Source organism: Nematostella vectensis, chromosome 7 (assembly GCF_932526225.1).
Source record: "Nematostella vectensis chromosome 7, jaNemVect1.1, whole genome shotgun sequence".
NCBI lineage: Eukaryota > Metazoa > Cnidaria > Anthozoa > Actiniaria > Edwardsiidae > Nematostella > Nematostella vectensis.
This window is the reverse complement of record NC_064040.1, coordinates 6,181,501-6,197,318: the sequence shown is the minus strand read 5'-3', so window position 1 is coordinate 6,197,318 and position 15,818 is coordinate 6,181,501. Positions and strand designations below refer to the sequence as shown.

Here is a 15,818-nt window from a genome sequence, read left to right as displayed (position 1 = left end):
GGGTGGAGCTTGAGGTCGAAGGAGTCGACGAGTTAAAGTGAGTACTACTTGCGGACTCACTCTTAGGTTGAAGGGTCGTCAAGCGCTATTTTGTCATCCTATCAAAAACAAAACAAAAATCAAGTTTGAGAATGCAATGGCTTTCATCGTCTGATGGGGAGAACTATATCCGTGACTGGCGAGTCAAGTAAAAATCATTCTTTTTATAGCATTTTTTTAATGTTTTGTCTTCCAATATGAAATAAAAACAATGACAAAAGTGACTAGAGCTCTTTGGGGACATCATATACAGCTACAATGCATATCTTTGGGATGTCAGCCAGGAACGTAAGTCTCATAGTATAATACTATTTCTTGCAATTTAGGAATAACGTCAGTCAACTAATCGCCAAGCACAAGGAAGCTGAAGTGCGTCGAATGGAAGTGGAGCGGAATTACCGCGACGAGATAGACACCAAGCAGCGGGAAATTGAGGCGATGAAAGAACAGATGCAGCAGATCCGCCAGACTCATGAGGAAAATGCGGAAAACGTGAGGAACGACTTACAGGGAGTGCAGCAATGCATGGTGAAGCGAAACGAGCAGGAGAATAAGCATATTGACGGGCAGATAGAGGGCTTGTTTGAGATAAGAGGTAAGGATATAAGAACATGAGTATATTGACGGTCAGATAGAGGGCTTGTTTGAGATAGGAGGTAAGGATATAAGAACATGAGTATATTGACGGGCAGATAGAGGGCTTGTTTGAGATAGAAGGTAAGGATATAAGAACATGAGTATATTGACGGTCAGATAGAGGGCTTGTTTGAGATAAGAGGTAAGGATATAAGAACATGAGTATATTGACGGTCAGATAGAGGGCTTGTTTGAGATAAGAGGTAAGGATATAAGAACATGAGTATATTGACGGGCAGATAGAGGGCTTGTTTGAGATAAGAGGTAAGGATATAAGAACATGACTATATTGACGGGCAGATAGAGGGCTTGTTTGAGATAAGAGGTAAGGATATAAGAACATGAGTATATTGACGGTCAGATAGAGGGCTTGTTTGAGATAGGAGGTAAGGATATAAGAACATGAGTATATTGACGGGCAGATAGAGGGCTTGTTTGAGATAGAAGGTAAGGATATAAGAACATGAGTATATTGACGGTCAGATAGAGGGCTTGTTTGAGATAAGAGGTAAGGATATAAGAACATGAGTATATTGACGGTCAGATAGAGGGCTTGTTTGAGATAAGAGGTAAGGATATAAGAACATGAGTATATTGACGGGCAGATAGAGGGCTTGTTTGAGATAGGAGGTAAGGATATAAGAACATGACTATATTGACGGGCAGATAGAGGGCTTGTTTGAGATAAGAGGTAAGGATATAAGAACATGACTATATTGACAGTCAGATAGAGGGCTTGTTTGAGATAGGAGGTAAGGATATAAGAGCATAACTATATTGACGGGCAGATAGAGGGCTTGTTTGAGATAGGAGGTAAGGATATAAGAACATGAGTATATTGACGGTCAGATAGAGGGCTTGTTTGAGATAGGAGGTAAGGATATAAGAACATGAGAATATTGACGGGCAGATAGAGGGCTTGTTTGAGATAGGAGGTAAGGATATAAGAACATGAGAATATTGACGGGCAGATAGAGGGCTTGTTTGAGATAGGAGGTAAGGATATAAGAACATGAGTATATTGACGGGCAGATAGAGGGCTTGTTTGAGATAAAAGGTAAGGATATAAGAAACATGAGTATATTGACGGTCAGATAGAGGGCTTGTTTGAGATAAGAGGTAAGGATATAAGAAACATGACTATATTGACGGGCAGATAGAGGGCTTGTTTGAGATAAGAGGTAAGGATATAAAAACATGAGTATATTGACGGTCAGATAGAGGGCTTGTTTGAGATAGGAGGTAAGGATATAAGGGCATGACTATATTGACGGGCAGATAGAGGGCTTGTTTGAGATAAGAGGTAAGGATATAAGAGCATGACTATATTGACGGGCAGATAGAGGGCTAGTTTGAGATAGGAGGTAAGGATATAAGAGCATAACTATATTGACGGGCAGATAGAGGGCTTGTTTGAGATAGGAGGTAAGGATATAAGAACATGAGTATATTGACGGTCAGATAGAGGGCTTGTTTGAGATAGGAGGTAAGGATATAAGAACATGAGTATATTGACGGTCAGATAGAGGGCTTGTTTGAGATAGGAGGTAAGGATAAAAGAACATGAGTATATTGACGGTCAGATAGAGGGCTTGTTTGAGATAGGAGGTAAGGATATAAGAACATGAGAATATTGACGGGCAGATAGAGGGCTTGTTTGAGATAGGAGGTAAGGATATAAGAACATGAGAATATTGACGGGCAGATAGAGGGCTTGTTTGAGATAGGAGGTAAGGATATAAGAACATGAGAATATTGACGGGCAGATAGAGGGCTTGTTTGAGATAGGAGGTAAGGATATAAGAACATGAGAATATTGACGGGCAGATAGAGGGCTTGTTTGAGATAAGAGGTAAGGATATAAGAACATGAGTATATTGATGGGCAGATAGAGGGCTTGTTTGAGATAAGAGGTAAGGATATAAGAAACATGAGTATATTGACGGTCAGATAGAGGGCTTGTTTGAGATAGGAGGTAAGGATATAAGGGCATGACTATATTGACGGGCAGATAGAGGGCTTGTTTGAGATAAGAGGTAAGGATATAAGAGCATGACTATATTGACGGGCAGATAGAGGGCTTGTTTGAGATAGGAGGTAAGGATATAAGAGCATAACTATATTGACGGGCAGATAGAGGGCTTGTTTGAGATAGGAGGTAAGGATATAAGAACATGAGTATATTGACGGTCAGATAGAGGGCTTGTTTGAGATAGGAGGTAAGGATATAAGAACATGAGTATATTGACGGTCAGATAGAGGGCTTGTTTGAGATAGGAGGTAAGGATAAAAGAACATGAGTATATTGACGGTCAGATAGAGGGCTTGTTTGAGATAGGAGGTAAGGATATAAGAACATGAGAATATTGACGGGCAGATAGAGGGCTTGTTTGAGATAGGAGGTAAGGATATAAGAACATGAGAATATTGACGGGCAGATAGAGGGCTTGTTTGAGATAGGAGGTAAGGATATAAGAACATGAGTATATTGATGGGCAGATAGAGGGCTTGTTTGAGATAAGAGGTAAGGATATAAGAAACATGACTATATTGACGGGCAGATAGAGGGCTTGTTTGAGATAAGAGGTAAGGATATAAGAGACATGAGTATATTGACGGTCAGATAGAGGGCTTGTTTGAGATAAGAGGTAAGGATATAAGAAACATGACTATATTGACGGGCAGATAGAGGGCTTGTTTGAGATAAGAGTTAAGGATATAAAAACATGAGTATATTGACGGTCAGATAGAGGGCTTGTTTGAGATAGGAGGTAAGGATATAAGAGCATGAGTATATTGACGGGCAGATAGAGGGCTTGTTTTAGATAGGAGGTAAGGATATAAGAGCATTAGTATATTGACGGGCAGATAGAGGGCTTGTTTGAGATAAGAGGTAAGGATATAAGAGCATGAGTATATTGACGGGCAGATAGAGGGCTTGTTTGAGATAGGAGGTAAGGATATAAGAACATGACTATATTGACGGTCAGATAGAGGGCTTGTTTGAGATAGGAGGTAAGGATATAAGAACATGGGTATATTGACGGGCAGATAGAGGGCTTGTTTGAGATAGGAGGTAAGGATATAAGAACATGAGTATATTGACGGGCAGATAGAGGGCTTGTTTGAGATAAGAGGTAAGGATATAAAAGCATGACTATATTGACGGGCAGATAGAGGGCTTGTTTGAGATAGGAGGTAAGGATATAAGAGCATGAGTATATTGACGGGCAGATAGAGGGCTTGTTTGAGATAGGAGGTAAGGATATAAGAACATGAGTATATTGACGGGCAGATAGAGGGCTTGTTTGAGACGAGAGGTGAGGATTTAAGAACATAAGTTAGAGCTAAGCACTATAATTACTAGCCTCTTCTGTCCCCTTATGGTAAATGGTGGTATAAACCGTCAACCACGGAAAACTCCTGACGTAGTCTCTTTAAGGAATGCAGCCACGAGCAAGCGGTCTCTCAAATAGTCGGAGAAACAAGCTTAGTACCGTAACAAAATACGGTTAGCTTTTACAAATGCATTATATATGTGGGTGTCAGTTAAGGTACGCCATGGCATGCTGGCCCAGGCATTTGTGCTTCTCTAAAATTTTACTCCTATCCTTACTAATACACATCTTTAGGTACTATCTGATAATTGCCAATAACCACTTTGTTAATTTGAGCTAGTTTATTTTATTTGTTTGAAGATGATGTGTCTTCTACGACAGAGGAAGAAAAAGAAACATTCCGTGCATTTATGGAGGATGAATGGCGTAAAATCGAACAGTATGAGATGAAACTGGCCGACATCGAACTCCAAAAACGTAAAATAATGGAGAAAGCTGAGGTAGACATTCATCGACAGCGAGAGCTACTCTCATGGGAGAAAGACCAGGAGATTAGGGATCTTGAGGAACAGCAGGATAAGCTCATTGAGTTACAAGGACAACTGACCTCTTCGTACTCCCTCACTGAGAAGGAATACCACAACATGAAGCCTGTCATGGAGAAAACCATCAAGAAAGAAAAAGAAGAACTCGAACATATTGAGAGAAAGATTCGCTCTCTTGAACGTAAGCAGCTTTCCTATTTGAAGAAGGAAGATATTGAGTTAGCCGGCGAGGAGCGAGATTTCTATGAGGAGAAAAGTAAGAGTAGGAATAGTTCTGGCTGTAGCAAGGACGATTCGGGAATAGGGCTAAAGAATGTTGAGTTGTCGTTTGATGAGAAAGAAGTTTCTAGCAGTCTAGATAGCTGCGAAGTCGAGAGAGCCTCCGAAGAGTCTGTTAGTCCACCAAGTCGAAAGCTCAGCCAGCTGGATAGCGAGATTGATAGATTAATCATCCTTAGAAACGAAAAGACCAAGTCCATAAACGATAGCCAACTAGCGCTAATGGAAAAACAAAATAACGTAGATTTTTACAAGGAAAAAATTCTGAAAACAGAGAGTAAGTTAACTGAGCTCGAGAGAGAGCAAAAGGAAACAGAAACAAATCATCTCTTCAAGTTAGACTCCTATTTAGAGTCCCTTCGGGAAGAAGAACACTCGATTATCGCCGGATACGATTCAGAAAGAGATAAATATATTAACTTCCTTTGGGACGAATATGAACAGATTGAGACACGACTCAACGAAGCCCTTCATTTGACTCCGGATTCTGAGGAGAGCGGGTCCGCGAAGGAGCAGGAGTTGAGCTCTCGTGGCAAAGACGTGCTAGAGATATTGAGGAGAAAGTTGGACCGTGTTAGTTCGGATGAGAATGAGTTGTTCCTTGATTATCTCGCTAAGCGCGCGAAGCTCGAGCGAGATGAAGAACGTGTGTTGGAGCAGGAGAGGAAGATATCGGAGGAGGCGCTGGGGTCACAGAAGGAAAAGGTGAGAGTACATGTGATTAGCGTCAAGATTCTACCTAGTAACCAATGTACAGAAATACCATCACTTTCAACTGACCTCAAGTCGAATTCTGCCAGTTCTGCCAACATGGAATGCGTTTTTCTCCAGAAGTTTTTTTTTACTTGGGTTGAGTGGTTTTGGAGTGATTGGGGTGTCGTTCCGTAGTACGTGACGAAGAGTATGTGACAGAGGCCTAGCACAAAAAAAAAAAACAATCAAACAAGCAGCAAATACTTGATATTAGTTGCGAAGACTTTAAAACGCAATAACATGATATATTTTTCGTCGCCTTCATGATCTCATTGATTTATTTCTTCACTTAACAATTTTATTGTGATTATTTTATTGTAATTGTATAAGCCCCGTGTTTCCTTCTTTCCCATCAACTTTATTTTGATGTCAATTCTTTATACTTATTTCTGTACTCTTGTTCTTTAAAAACAATGAACGGTAAGAAATAACAGTAGACAATTCTGTCCACTATCTGTTGCCATAGGAACTAGCCATTCAAAAGCTGACAGCCGTGCGGGACCGTTTTCACGTGGAACGAGAGCGCGAAAGGAAACTGATCAAGTCGCGACTCAGGCGCATAAACCGCATGAAGGGAACCACTGACCTTCAGAACGAGGAAGCGGTTGAGTACCTCAAAGAAGAGACGAGCAAGCTGCAGGAAGCGTGTGAGAAGGTGGAGGAGATTGAGACAAGGTATGGTGGTGACCAGGAAGTAGTCATGGTTGTGGTGGTGGTGATGGTGGTGGTGGTGGTGATGGTGGTGGTGGTGGCGGCGGCGGCAGCGGCGGCGGCGGCGGCGGCGGTGGCGGTGGCGGCGGCGGTGGTGGTTGTGGTGGTGGCGGCGGTGGTGGTTGTGGTGGCGGCGGTGGTGGAGGTTGTGGTGGTGGTGGTGGTGGTGGTTGTGGTGGTGGTGGTGGTGGTGTGGTGGTGGTGGTGGTGATTTTGAAGATGATAGTAGTGACCATGGTGGATGGTGGTGGTGGTGGTGATGATTTTGAAGATGATAGTAGTGACCATGGTGGATGGTGGTGTTGATGATCCTAGTGGTTTTGTTTGCCATCATTGATGGTGACAAGGATGATTGTAATGAATGTAATGAAGATGATGATGTTGGTGGTTATGGCAATTATTGTCGTGGTAACGATTTTAATAAGGATGGTATACGTGTTGATGACAGAACAAAAAATGGCAAGTTTTCCCAAAATAACGTCTTGTTAACTTCGGTAAGCTTGAATTTTTGCATAGATGTTCCTTATGTTATGTAAACCAACATATCAAAAGTATTTTTTTCTTATGGTTCGTCTTCGAGATATGAGGCTTGAAGTGCAATTTTCAAATGTTCAAAGTATGAATTCTCCTCGTTTTCAGGGAAAAATCGGGCTCTGATCAGAAATTAAGCCAACTTTGCTCGCAAACATTTCATATCTTCTAAATTTCTTTAAAATTTGGAATTTAGCTTTTGGCCAGAGGAACCCCTTGTATGCTGAATATTGAGCTTATATATTAAGAATTGGAAAATTTCATGCCATTTTTTTCCTCTGTCGTTGAGATAATGATGCTGGTAATAGTGATGGGTGTGGTGAGGATGTTAATGGTTGTGTTGATTAAAATGGTGATGATGACGATGATAATGATTTCTTATATTATGTTTCCAGGCTCTTGGCCGAAACTCGTGAAAAGGAAGTCCTACTGCTACAACTAGACGAGGTTCGATCCAACTTGTTAACGAGCGAGGAGGAGCGCGATGAAATGCTGACCAAACTTAGGGAGATAGAGCAGGATAAAGCGGAGAAAGAACAGCGCATCAAGGAGCTCAAGAAAATCGTACAGGAAGAGAAGAATAAATACCTAGAAAACTTAACGTAAGATCTGTAATCATGCTTTGTTCTGCACTAAATACGAAAAGATTGATATTTATTTTTATTTTTTTATTTTATTTCTCAGGACGGAAGAGTATGAAGTTGTTCAAAAACCCCTTGGTAATGACTATTGAGGTTCCCTTTCCTATGTTAGAGAGAAACGTTTGAATCCTAAACTTGCTAAATGTCTTTGCAGTTAATCGTCTTCATATCCGATACCGGGTTATTGGAAACCACGCCGCTGCTGAGCTCATGAGAGAGGTAAGAGCTTTAGTCACGAAAGAGAGGGGGAGGGGGAGGGGAGATATCGAGTACAATAGAGGGTAGGGAAGAGAAGCCTTAAGCAATGTGGTAGGGAGATAGGGGGGGCGTCAAACATGAAAAAGGGTAATGGGGAGAGTTTCTAACCTTTGAGGGATAGAGAGATGGAAGGGAGGGAGGGGGAAAGGTCAATGTCGAGAGGACTGGAAAAAAGTAGGGTCAAACCACGTCATCAGAGCCACGTGGGGGGAGCTGGTAACTCTAAATGCGTGAGGGAGGGGAAGGAGGTGCGGTTGCTACAACAGGATCGTACCTGCCTTTTACACAGTCCTTTATTTATGGACATTCCCTTTAAAAAGCAAAAAAAAATATGCCAAAATATAACCGAATAGCCAATTTTTTGTGTTGAGTTTGAAGTCGAAAACGGAACAGGAACGACCCTGACCGGTTTTATCGATGTTCTGTTCTAGGCGTTCCTTGCGTCCTCGGTACCCGAGATCGTTCATATGTTCCCAGATACGGGACCTCCCACGCCCAAAGATTCCAACCACGGGGGCTGGACGTAAGTACAGGATTAAAGTCATCATAGGAGAGGATCTTATTATGAAGGTTACGTCTTAAACCCACAAAGATAAGAGCCGATGAGAGTTCCACTCCACTATCCATCTCTTACACGGTAGTAATCAAGCGGTTGATGAGAGTTGTCAGGAAATTGGTTAATGAGATTTTGTAATATTCGGGATTCGGAAGTTACACGTTTGATTGTACCTTTTGTGAAAAATGCTCAATTACTGCTAACAACGTCATGAATATTTGGGGCAATGTGCTTTTCTTTCGAACCTCCATAAAGCTGCCAACTAAGTACGGATCTCGCAGTTATTTGCTAAGATTCCAGCGGGCACAGTGGAACTCGAAATATGTTTGCTATTTGCATATCTCTTATTATGTATATCATTGTCGGTATTTTTACCTTTTTATACAGCTTTCAGCATGTTCAAAAGGAAGTAGCAATTTTACGGAAGAGAGAAGAGCTCCCAACTGGATTCATATACTGGTAAGTTGCTTCCACGCTGCGTCTGCCCAACTCGTCCCTCCCTGTCCTCATACTCTCGCAATGCAACCATCCTACGCCTACCATAAGCCCGTGTACCGCGTCTTTATCGCGTCCTACCTACCGCATTTTTACTACGCCTTCAATATGAACAATAGAAAAGGAATGGCTGAAAGTATCCTTTAACTCCCGCATTCGAAAAGAAAATGTATGTTGATGATTGTATAAATGCAATTAATTATTGTAAAGCTGCGTAGTCGGGATTTTCTCCTGTAGTTTGGATGTCTCTTACATTTACTGTATTTTTAGCTGCTAGAAGGGGGGGGGGACCCAGGCTCCCTGGGCCCCCAGGCTACGACCGTGGTAAATAATTATTTATACACTCCGTACCGTGAACACTTAATTCGCCGTGACTTCTTACATCGTTTTCTTGTGATTAGCTTCATGGGAAGAGGGATAATTGAGACGTCACCTCGCACCGTCTGGGAAGCCGTGCGTAATCCTTTGTCGCGATACATCTATGACAACATGCTCAAGGTAAGCCCCCTCCACCCTCCCATCCCGTCCATGCCCTTCCCCCCCTCTCTACATCTATGACAACATACTCAAGGTTAGCCCCCCTGTGCACAATCCTCCTCCTCTCCTCCTCCTCCTCCTCTGCTACTCCCACTGCTGTACCTCTCCCCCTCCTCTCCTCCCCCTTCTCCTTCTCATCTCCTCCTCCTCATCTCCTCCTACCTCTTCCCCTTCTTCCCTCCTCCCCCCTCTCCTCCTCCTCCTCTCCTATTCCCCCTGCTCTACCTCTACCTCTCCCCCTCCCTCGTCCCCTTCATCTCTCCCCCTCCTCCTTCTCCTCCTCCTCCTCTGCTACTCCCACTGCTCTACCTCTACCCCTCCTCTCCTCCCCCTTCTCCTTCTCATCTCCTCCTCCTCCTCATCTCCTCCTACCTCTTTCCCTTCTTCCCTCCTTCCCCTCCCTCTCCTCCTCCTCCTCCTCCTCCTCCTCTCCTATTCCCCCTGCTCTACCTCTACTTCTCCCACTCCCTCGTCCCCTTCATCTCTCCCCCTCCTCCTTCTCCTCCTCCTCCTCTCCCCCTCCTCTCCATCCTTCTTCTCTCCTCCTCCTCCTGCTCCTCCTGCTCCTCCTCCTCTCCTCCTCCTCCTCCTCCTCCTCCTCCTTCTCCTCCTCTCCTCCTCCTTCTCCTCTCCTCCTCCTTCTCCTCTCCTCCTCCTTCTCCTCTCCTCCTCCTCTCCTCTCCCCATCCTCTCCTTCTCCTCTCCTCCTCCTCCTCCTCCTCCTCCTCCTCCTTCTCCTCCTCTCCTCCTCCTCTCCTCTCCCCATCCTCTCCTCCTCCTCCTCCTCCTCCTTCTCCTCTCCTCCTCCTCCTCTCCTCTCCTCCTCTCCTCCTCCTCCTCCTCCTCCTCCTCTCCTCCTCCTCCTCTCCTCCTCTCCTCCTCCTCCTCCTCCTCCTCCTCCTCCTCCTCCTCCTCTCCTCCTCTCCTCCTCCTCCTCTCCTCCTCTCCTCCTCCTCCTCCTCTTCTCCTCCTCCTCCTCTCCTCCTCTCCTCCTCCTCCTCCTCCTCCTCCTCCTCCTCCTCTCCCCTCCTCCTCCTCCTCTTCTCCTCCTCCTCCTCTCCTCCTCTCCTCCTCCTCCTCCTCCTCCTCCTCTTCTCCTCCTCCTCCTTCTCCTCCTCTCCTCCTCCTTCTCCTCTCCTCCTCCTCCTTCTCCTCCTCCTCCTTCTCCTCTCCTCCTCCTCTCCTCTCCCCATCCTCTTCTTCTCCTCTCCTCCTCCTCCTCCTCCTCCTCCTCCCTCCTCCTCCCTCTCCTCCTCTGCCTCTCCCCATCCTCTCTCCGCCTCATCCTCTCTTCCTTCTCCTCTCCTCCTCCTCTCTCCTCTCCTCCTCTCCTCCTCTCCTCCTCCTCCTCTTCTCCGCCTCCTCCTCTCCTCCTCTCCTCCTCCTCCTCCTCCTCCTCCTCCTCCTCCTCCTCCTCTCCTCCTCTCCTCCTCCTCCTCTCCTCCCTCTCTCTCCTCCTCCTCCTCTTCTCCTCCTCCTCCTCTCCCTCCTCTCTCCTCCTCCTCCTCCTCCTCCTCCTCCTCCTCCTCTTCTCCTCCTCCTCCTCCTCTTCTCCTCCTCCTCCTCTCCTCCTCTCCTCCTCCTCCTCCTCCTCCTCCTCTTCTCCTCCTCCTCCTCTCCTCCTCTCCTCCTCCTCCTCCTCCTCCTCCTCCTCTTCTCCTCCTCCTCCTCCTCTCCTCCTCCTTCTCATCTCATCCTCCTCCTCTCCTCCTCCTCCTCCTCCTCTCCTCCTTCTCCTTCTCCTCCTCCTTCTCATCTCATCATCCTCCTCCTCCTCCTCCTCCTCCTCCTCCTCCTCCTTCTCCTCCTCTCCTCCTCTCCTCCTCCTCCTCCTCTTCTCCTCCTCCTCCTCTCCTCCTCTCCTCCTCCTCCTCCTCCTCCTCCTCCTCCTCTTCTCCTCCTCCTCCTCTCCTCCTCTCCTCCTCCTCCTCCTCCTCCTCTTCTCCTCCTCCTCCTCTCCTCCTCTCCTCCTCCTCCTCCTCCTCCTCCTCTTCTCCTCCTCCTCCTCCTCCTCTCCTCCTCCTTCTCATCTCATCCTCCTCCTCCTCCTCCTCCTCTCCTTCTCCTTCTCCTTCTCCTTCTCCTCTCCTTCTTCTCCTCCTCCTCCTCCTCTCTCCTCCTCCTCTCCTCCTCCTCCTCTCCTCCTCCTCCTCCTCTCCTCCACTTCTCCTCCTTCTCATCTCATCCTCCTCCTCTCCTCCTCCTCCTCCTCTCCTTCTCCTCCTCTCCTCCTCCTCCTCTTCTTCTCCTCCTCTCCTCCTCTCCTCCTCCTCCTCTCCTCCTCTCCTCCTCCTCCTCCTCCTCTCCTCCTCTCCTCCTCCTTCTCATCTCATCCTCCTCCTCTCCTCCTCCTCCTCCTCTCCTTCTCCTTCTCCTCTCCTTCTTCTCCTCCTCTCCTCCTCTTCTCCTCTCCTCCTCCTCCTCCTCCTCCTCCTCCTCCTCTCCTCCTCCTCCTCCTCTCCTCCTCCTCCTCCTCTCCTCCTCCTCCTCCTCTCCTTCTCCTTCTCCTTCTCCTCTCCTTCTTCTCCTCCTCTCCTCCTCTCCTCCTCTCCTCCTCCTCCTCCTCCTCCTCCTCCTCCTCCTCCTCCTCCTCCTCCTCCTCCTCCTCTCCTCCTCCTTCTCCTCTCCTCCTCTCCTCCTCCTCCTCTCCTCCTCCTCCTCCTCCTCCTCCTCCTCCTCCTCTCCTCCTCTCCTCCTCCTTCTCATCTCATCCTCCTCCTCTCCTCCTCCTCCTCCTCTCCTTCTCCTTCTCCTCTCCTTCTTCTCCTCCTCTCCTCCTCTCCTCCTCTCATCCTCTCCTCCTCCTCCTCCTCCTCCTCCTCCTCCTCCTCTCCTCCTCTCCTCCTCTCCTCCTCCTCCTCCTCCTCTCCTCCTCCTCCTCCTCTCCTCCTCTCCTCCTCCTTCTCATCTCATCCTTCTCCTCTCCTCATCCTTCTCCTCTCCTTCTCCTTCTCCTCTTCTTCTTCTCCTCCCCTATTCCCCCTGCTCAACTTCTCACCCTCCTCCTATCACACCCCCCCCCCCTCTTCTTCCACCCCTCATCCCCCATCCGTTTTTATTGTAGGATGGACTTAATTTCACAGTGATTTAGTAAATTCAGTTCACTACTGAATATCTAACTTGAAAAGGATTTCATGGCCAACGAAAACGTACTTCTCGCAAGTCTGGTCAACGGATTTTAATATCCCAAAGATATTAATATATATTTGTCTTTTCCTTCACATCATCTTTCTCATGCCTAATATTCCAAGATGGTTTAACTCACATGGTTATGATTTGGTCTAGAAAATCAGCATCGTTGAACACGTGGAGGAAGGTCTTAAAGTTGGTAAGGGATTGCAGTCTTACGATACGACTTAACACTCCCTGGCCATTTTCCCCTCTCTTCATAGAATACAAGCCCCATAGTTAACACGTTAAGCCCGTGCGACAGCGCCAGCATTGCTAGCCAAAACAGCCAAATCTGCTGGCACAGCAATAGTTTGTACATCATACTTCGGTTGTTGTGAAGTAGTTCACCAACATTGTATTAGTCTTGTGGTCAACCGAGCCAAACGGCACCAGCAATGCTGGCTGAGTGCCGCAGAGTTGTTCGCCAACATTACCTTTGTCTTCGCCAACATTTTCTTTGTCATCGCCAATATTTCCTTTGTCATCGCCAATATTTCCTTTTTCTTGTGGTTAAACGAGCATAGCGGCGCTGGTGATGTTGGCCGATTCAGCCACTTCATGCTCGAGTATTTACACGAGAAGACTGTCTCTCCTCTTCCTGCTTATGTACATGCTATTGATACTTTATACAAACTATCTCTTTCTTCTTTCTTTGTCAACAGTGTACATGCTACATGAAACCACACAGTGCTTCTTGACTCACTCGCGAGACTTCTGTTACGTGTCCAAGGAACGAGTCGAGGTAGGGGGCTGTTGACTTTGTGGCCTACTGTCAGAGTGCAACTGTGATCTCGCTTTTCTCAAGGCTTATAAGCTGTTAACTTAACATCGATTATGTTCTGTCTGTACAATTGGTGGTATCGCACCAACCAAGGATCCCAAATTTCTCCGTTTGTGATAGGGCGTTCTAAAATAATCAATTCACTTACCGATGTCTTCCCACAACTCGTTGAGGCGCGCGTGATACCGAACTCAGGGGACATCTTGTTGACATTGCCCCCTAACCTCGGTTTCACCGGCGCGTCGCAAAGAGTCGTGAAAAGACATGGGAAAGGAGAATTGACCAGCCACCAATTTGCCCACTCACTAACTAACCGTTCTATAAACTATTTGAATGTAATCAGCAAAAGATATTTGTCAAAGTGGCTTAGCCCAAACATCTGTTGCTGCTTACTATTCCTGTTTTGGTCTCTTTGTGATCGCGATTCAACTATACAACTGTAAAAGTTTTTTTTTTAATGTTATTATTATTCTTTTTTTTCTAGGGCAATAAATTCGTTCTTGCGTCCCAGTCCATTGACCACGAAAGGTCGCCACCAGTACCCGGTATCATCCGGGCGCAGGTAACCATAGCAACCATAGTGACGTCAGACTTGTCTAACACGCTTCAAAAACGTCGTTAACGAATTGCATCCATTCCAGATTATGTCGAGTGGGTGGATTGTAGAGCCGATAGAGATCAACGGTCGGGAATGCTCTATGGTCTGGTACATCACAAAGGTAGAGTCACGCAACATATCTATCCAAGTCACGCAATTCGCTTCACGTCAAGCAAAGTCACACATTAGACCTGCTACTATGATGATACTCGCCTATTCTTTTAGGCCCAAGGATCGTTAGTTTAGCCTGTAATCTGTTAATCACTAAACTCATGTCATAAATCTCGCACGCTGTGCAAATCACGTGACAAATATCGACCAACTATATCGTGACTCGCGTGACACATCATTGTCACGCAACTTACGTCACGGAAAAGGTTAATGCCGTGACAGTAGGCAGTAGTAGTAAATGTATTAGGCAAGATTAAGCTTTCCTGTTCACAGCGAGGGTGCCGCCGTCCCTTGGCTACGTTTGCTAAACAGTTTTTCATTTCGTCGACAGGTTCACCTGGGGAACACCTCATTGCCATGGCGACTGATTGACGTACTCTCCAAGCGTCAACCGCTGAGTATAGCATATCTCAGGAGCTACATAGCACCCTAGTCCATCATCCCTTGCATAGACTCGCCCTCCCTTGCATAGACTCGCCCTATCCATGATGCTTTGCTTTGATGCCTTTTTCTTTACGGCAGTCAAAAGAAGAGTCTTGAATTATTGCAAAAACATATATTAATGTGGATTGTTTAATACCCTGTGTTGTGAGTAGTCCCATATATGGAGTCACGCACCACGCGACTCACTACTGTTACTATGTAAGCTTGCCATGTGAGTTATTAAAAAAGTTGTTGCTTGTTTAACCCTGTAGTCCGATCATAACACCCTGTGATGGTAGAGGTAACACCCTGTAGTCCGATCATAACACCCTGTGATGGTGGAGGTAACACCCTGTAGTCCGATCATAACACCCTGTGATGGTAGAGGTAACACCCTGTAGTCCGATCATAACACCATGTGATGGTGGAGGTAACACCCTGTAGTCCGATCATAACACCCTGTGATGGTAGAGGTAACACCCTGTAGTCCGATCATAACACCCTGTGATGGTAGAGGTAACACCCTGTAGTCCGATCATAACACCATGTGATGGTGGAGGTAACACCGATGCATCTCCATGGCAGCGGCGTGATGTTGTGTTCATGTTGTTAACGTTTAGGTTGAGTCCCTGCCTGCACGTGGAAAAGAGTGTTTTTTGTCAGTTTCACATGTGGAAAGGGTCCCTTGTCCTGAAAGTAAGACACAATGTCACTCATTTATCCTCGCTCTAATGTCCAGGGGCTCCAGACATAATAAATTCGAGGCTATTGCATCATAGAAATAGCATTTGTTACGAATTGTTCCAAATGGTCGGGGTCAAGGCAGGTAGGGCCAGTCTATACGCCGCTATTTACATGTGTCGTTCCAAATACATATACATAAGTGAAGATGTAACAATCGACTTCTTTCATTTACTTTTGTAACGGTACATGAAAACAGCGGCGTATGCCTATGCCATAACATCTTGATAAAGACTGGTAGTGGTATAAACATTTATAGCTTCATAAAAAGCGATTTAGAATAAAATATAGATTGATTACTTTTTTTAAAAAAAAGAGCTAAGTATTTTGTAAATTTGTTCATTAGAGATATCAAATCAGCTGTTCATGTTTCGATCGAATTTGTGACTGTCACGTGATTGGAACATGCAGCGTCACGTGACATTCCGAAATTTCCGATTCTTAGATGAAAAACTATTTATTATATTTCGTTACGAAAGAATTGTTGTATTTATCTAGAATTTAGATTAATAAAGAATATTATATTTCATAATCACAAGGGATATGAATAGTTGCATGAATTTGATAATTGTATTTGATTAAAGATAACGTTAAAAAAAATTGTCGTGAGATTT

General features: G+C 45.5%; 1 protein-coding gene across 2 annotated transcripts in view; it reads left to right on the top strand.

Annotated features, from left to right (window-relative positions):
• Positions 1–14,727, top strand: part of LOC5520818 (kinesin-like protein KIF16B) — a 34,266-nt gene extending 19,539 nt beyond the window's left edge. For both annotated transcript variants that reach the window (XM_048729747.1, XM_048729748.1), the window contains 15 exons: positions 2–37; positions 366–634; positions 4,374–5,542; positions 6,057–6,265; positions 7,228–7,434; positions 7,517–7,551; positions 7,628–7,692; positions 8,163–8,254; positions 8,675–8,746; positions 9,184–9,280; positions 12,605–12,647; positions 13,153–13,232; positions 13,756–13,833; positions 13,913–13,990; positions 14,372–14,727. In XM_048729747.1, coding sequence (XP_048585704.1) covers positions 2–37; positions 366–634; positions 4,374–5,542; positions 6,057–6,265; positions 7,228–7,434; positions 7,517–7,551; positions 7,628–7,692; positions 8,163–8,254; positions 8,675–8,746; positions 9,184–9,280; positions 12,605–12,647; positions 13,153–13,232; positions 13,756–13,833; positions 13,913–13,990; positions 14,372–14,473 — 2,632 coding nt within the window. In that variant the 3' untranslated portion in view covers positions 14,474–14,727. The remainder of the gene's footprint in view (position 1; positions 38–365; positions 635–4,373; positions 5,543–6,056; positions 6,266–7,227; positions 7,435–7,516; positions 7,552–7,627; positions 7,693–8,162; positions 8,255–8,674; positions 8,747–9,183; positions 9,281–12,604; positions 12,648–13,152; positions 13,233–13,755; positions 13,834–13,912; positions 13,991–14,371) is intronic.
• The last annotated feature ends 1,091 nt before the right edge of the window (positions 14,728–15,818 follow it).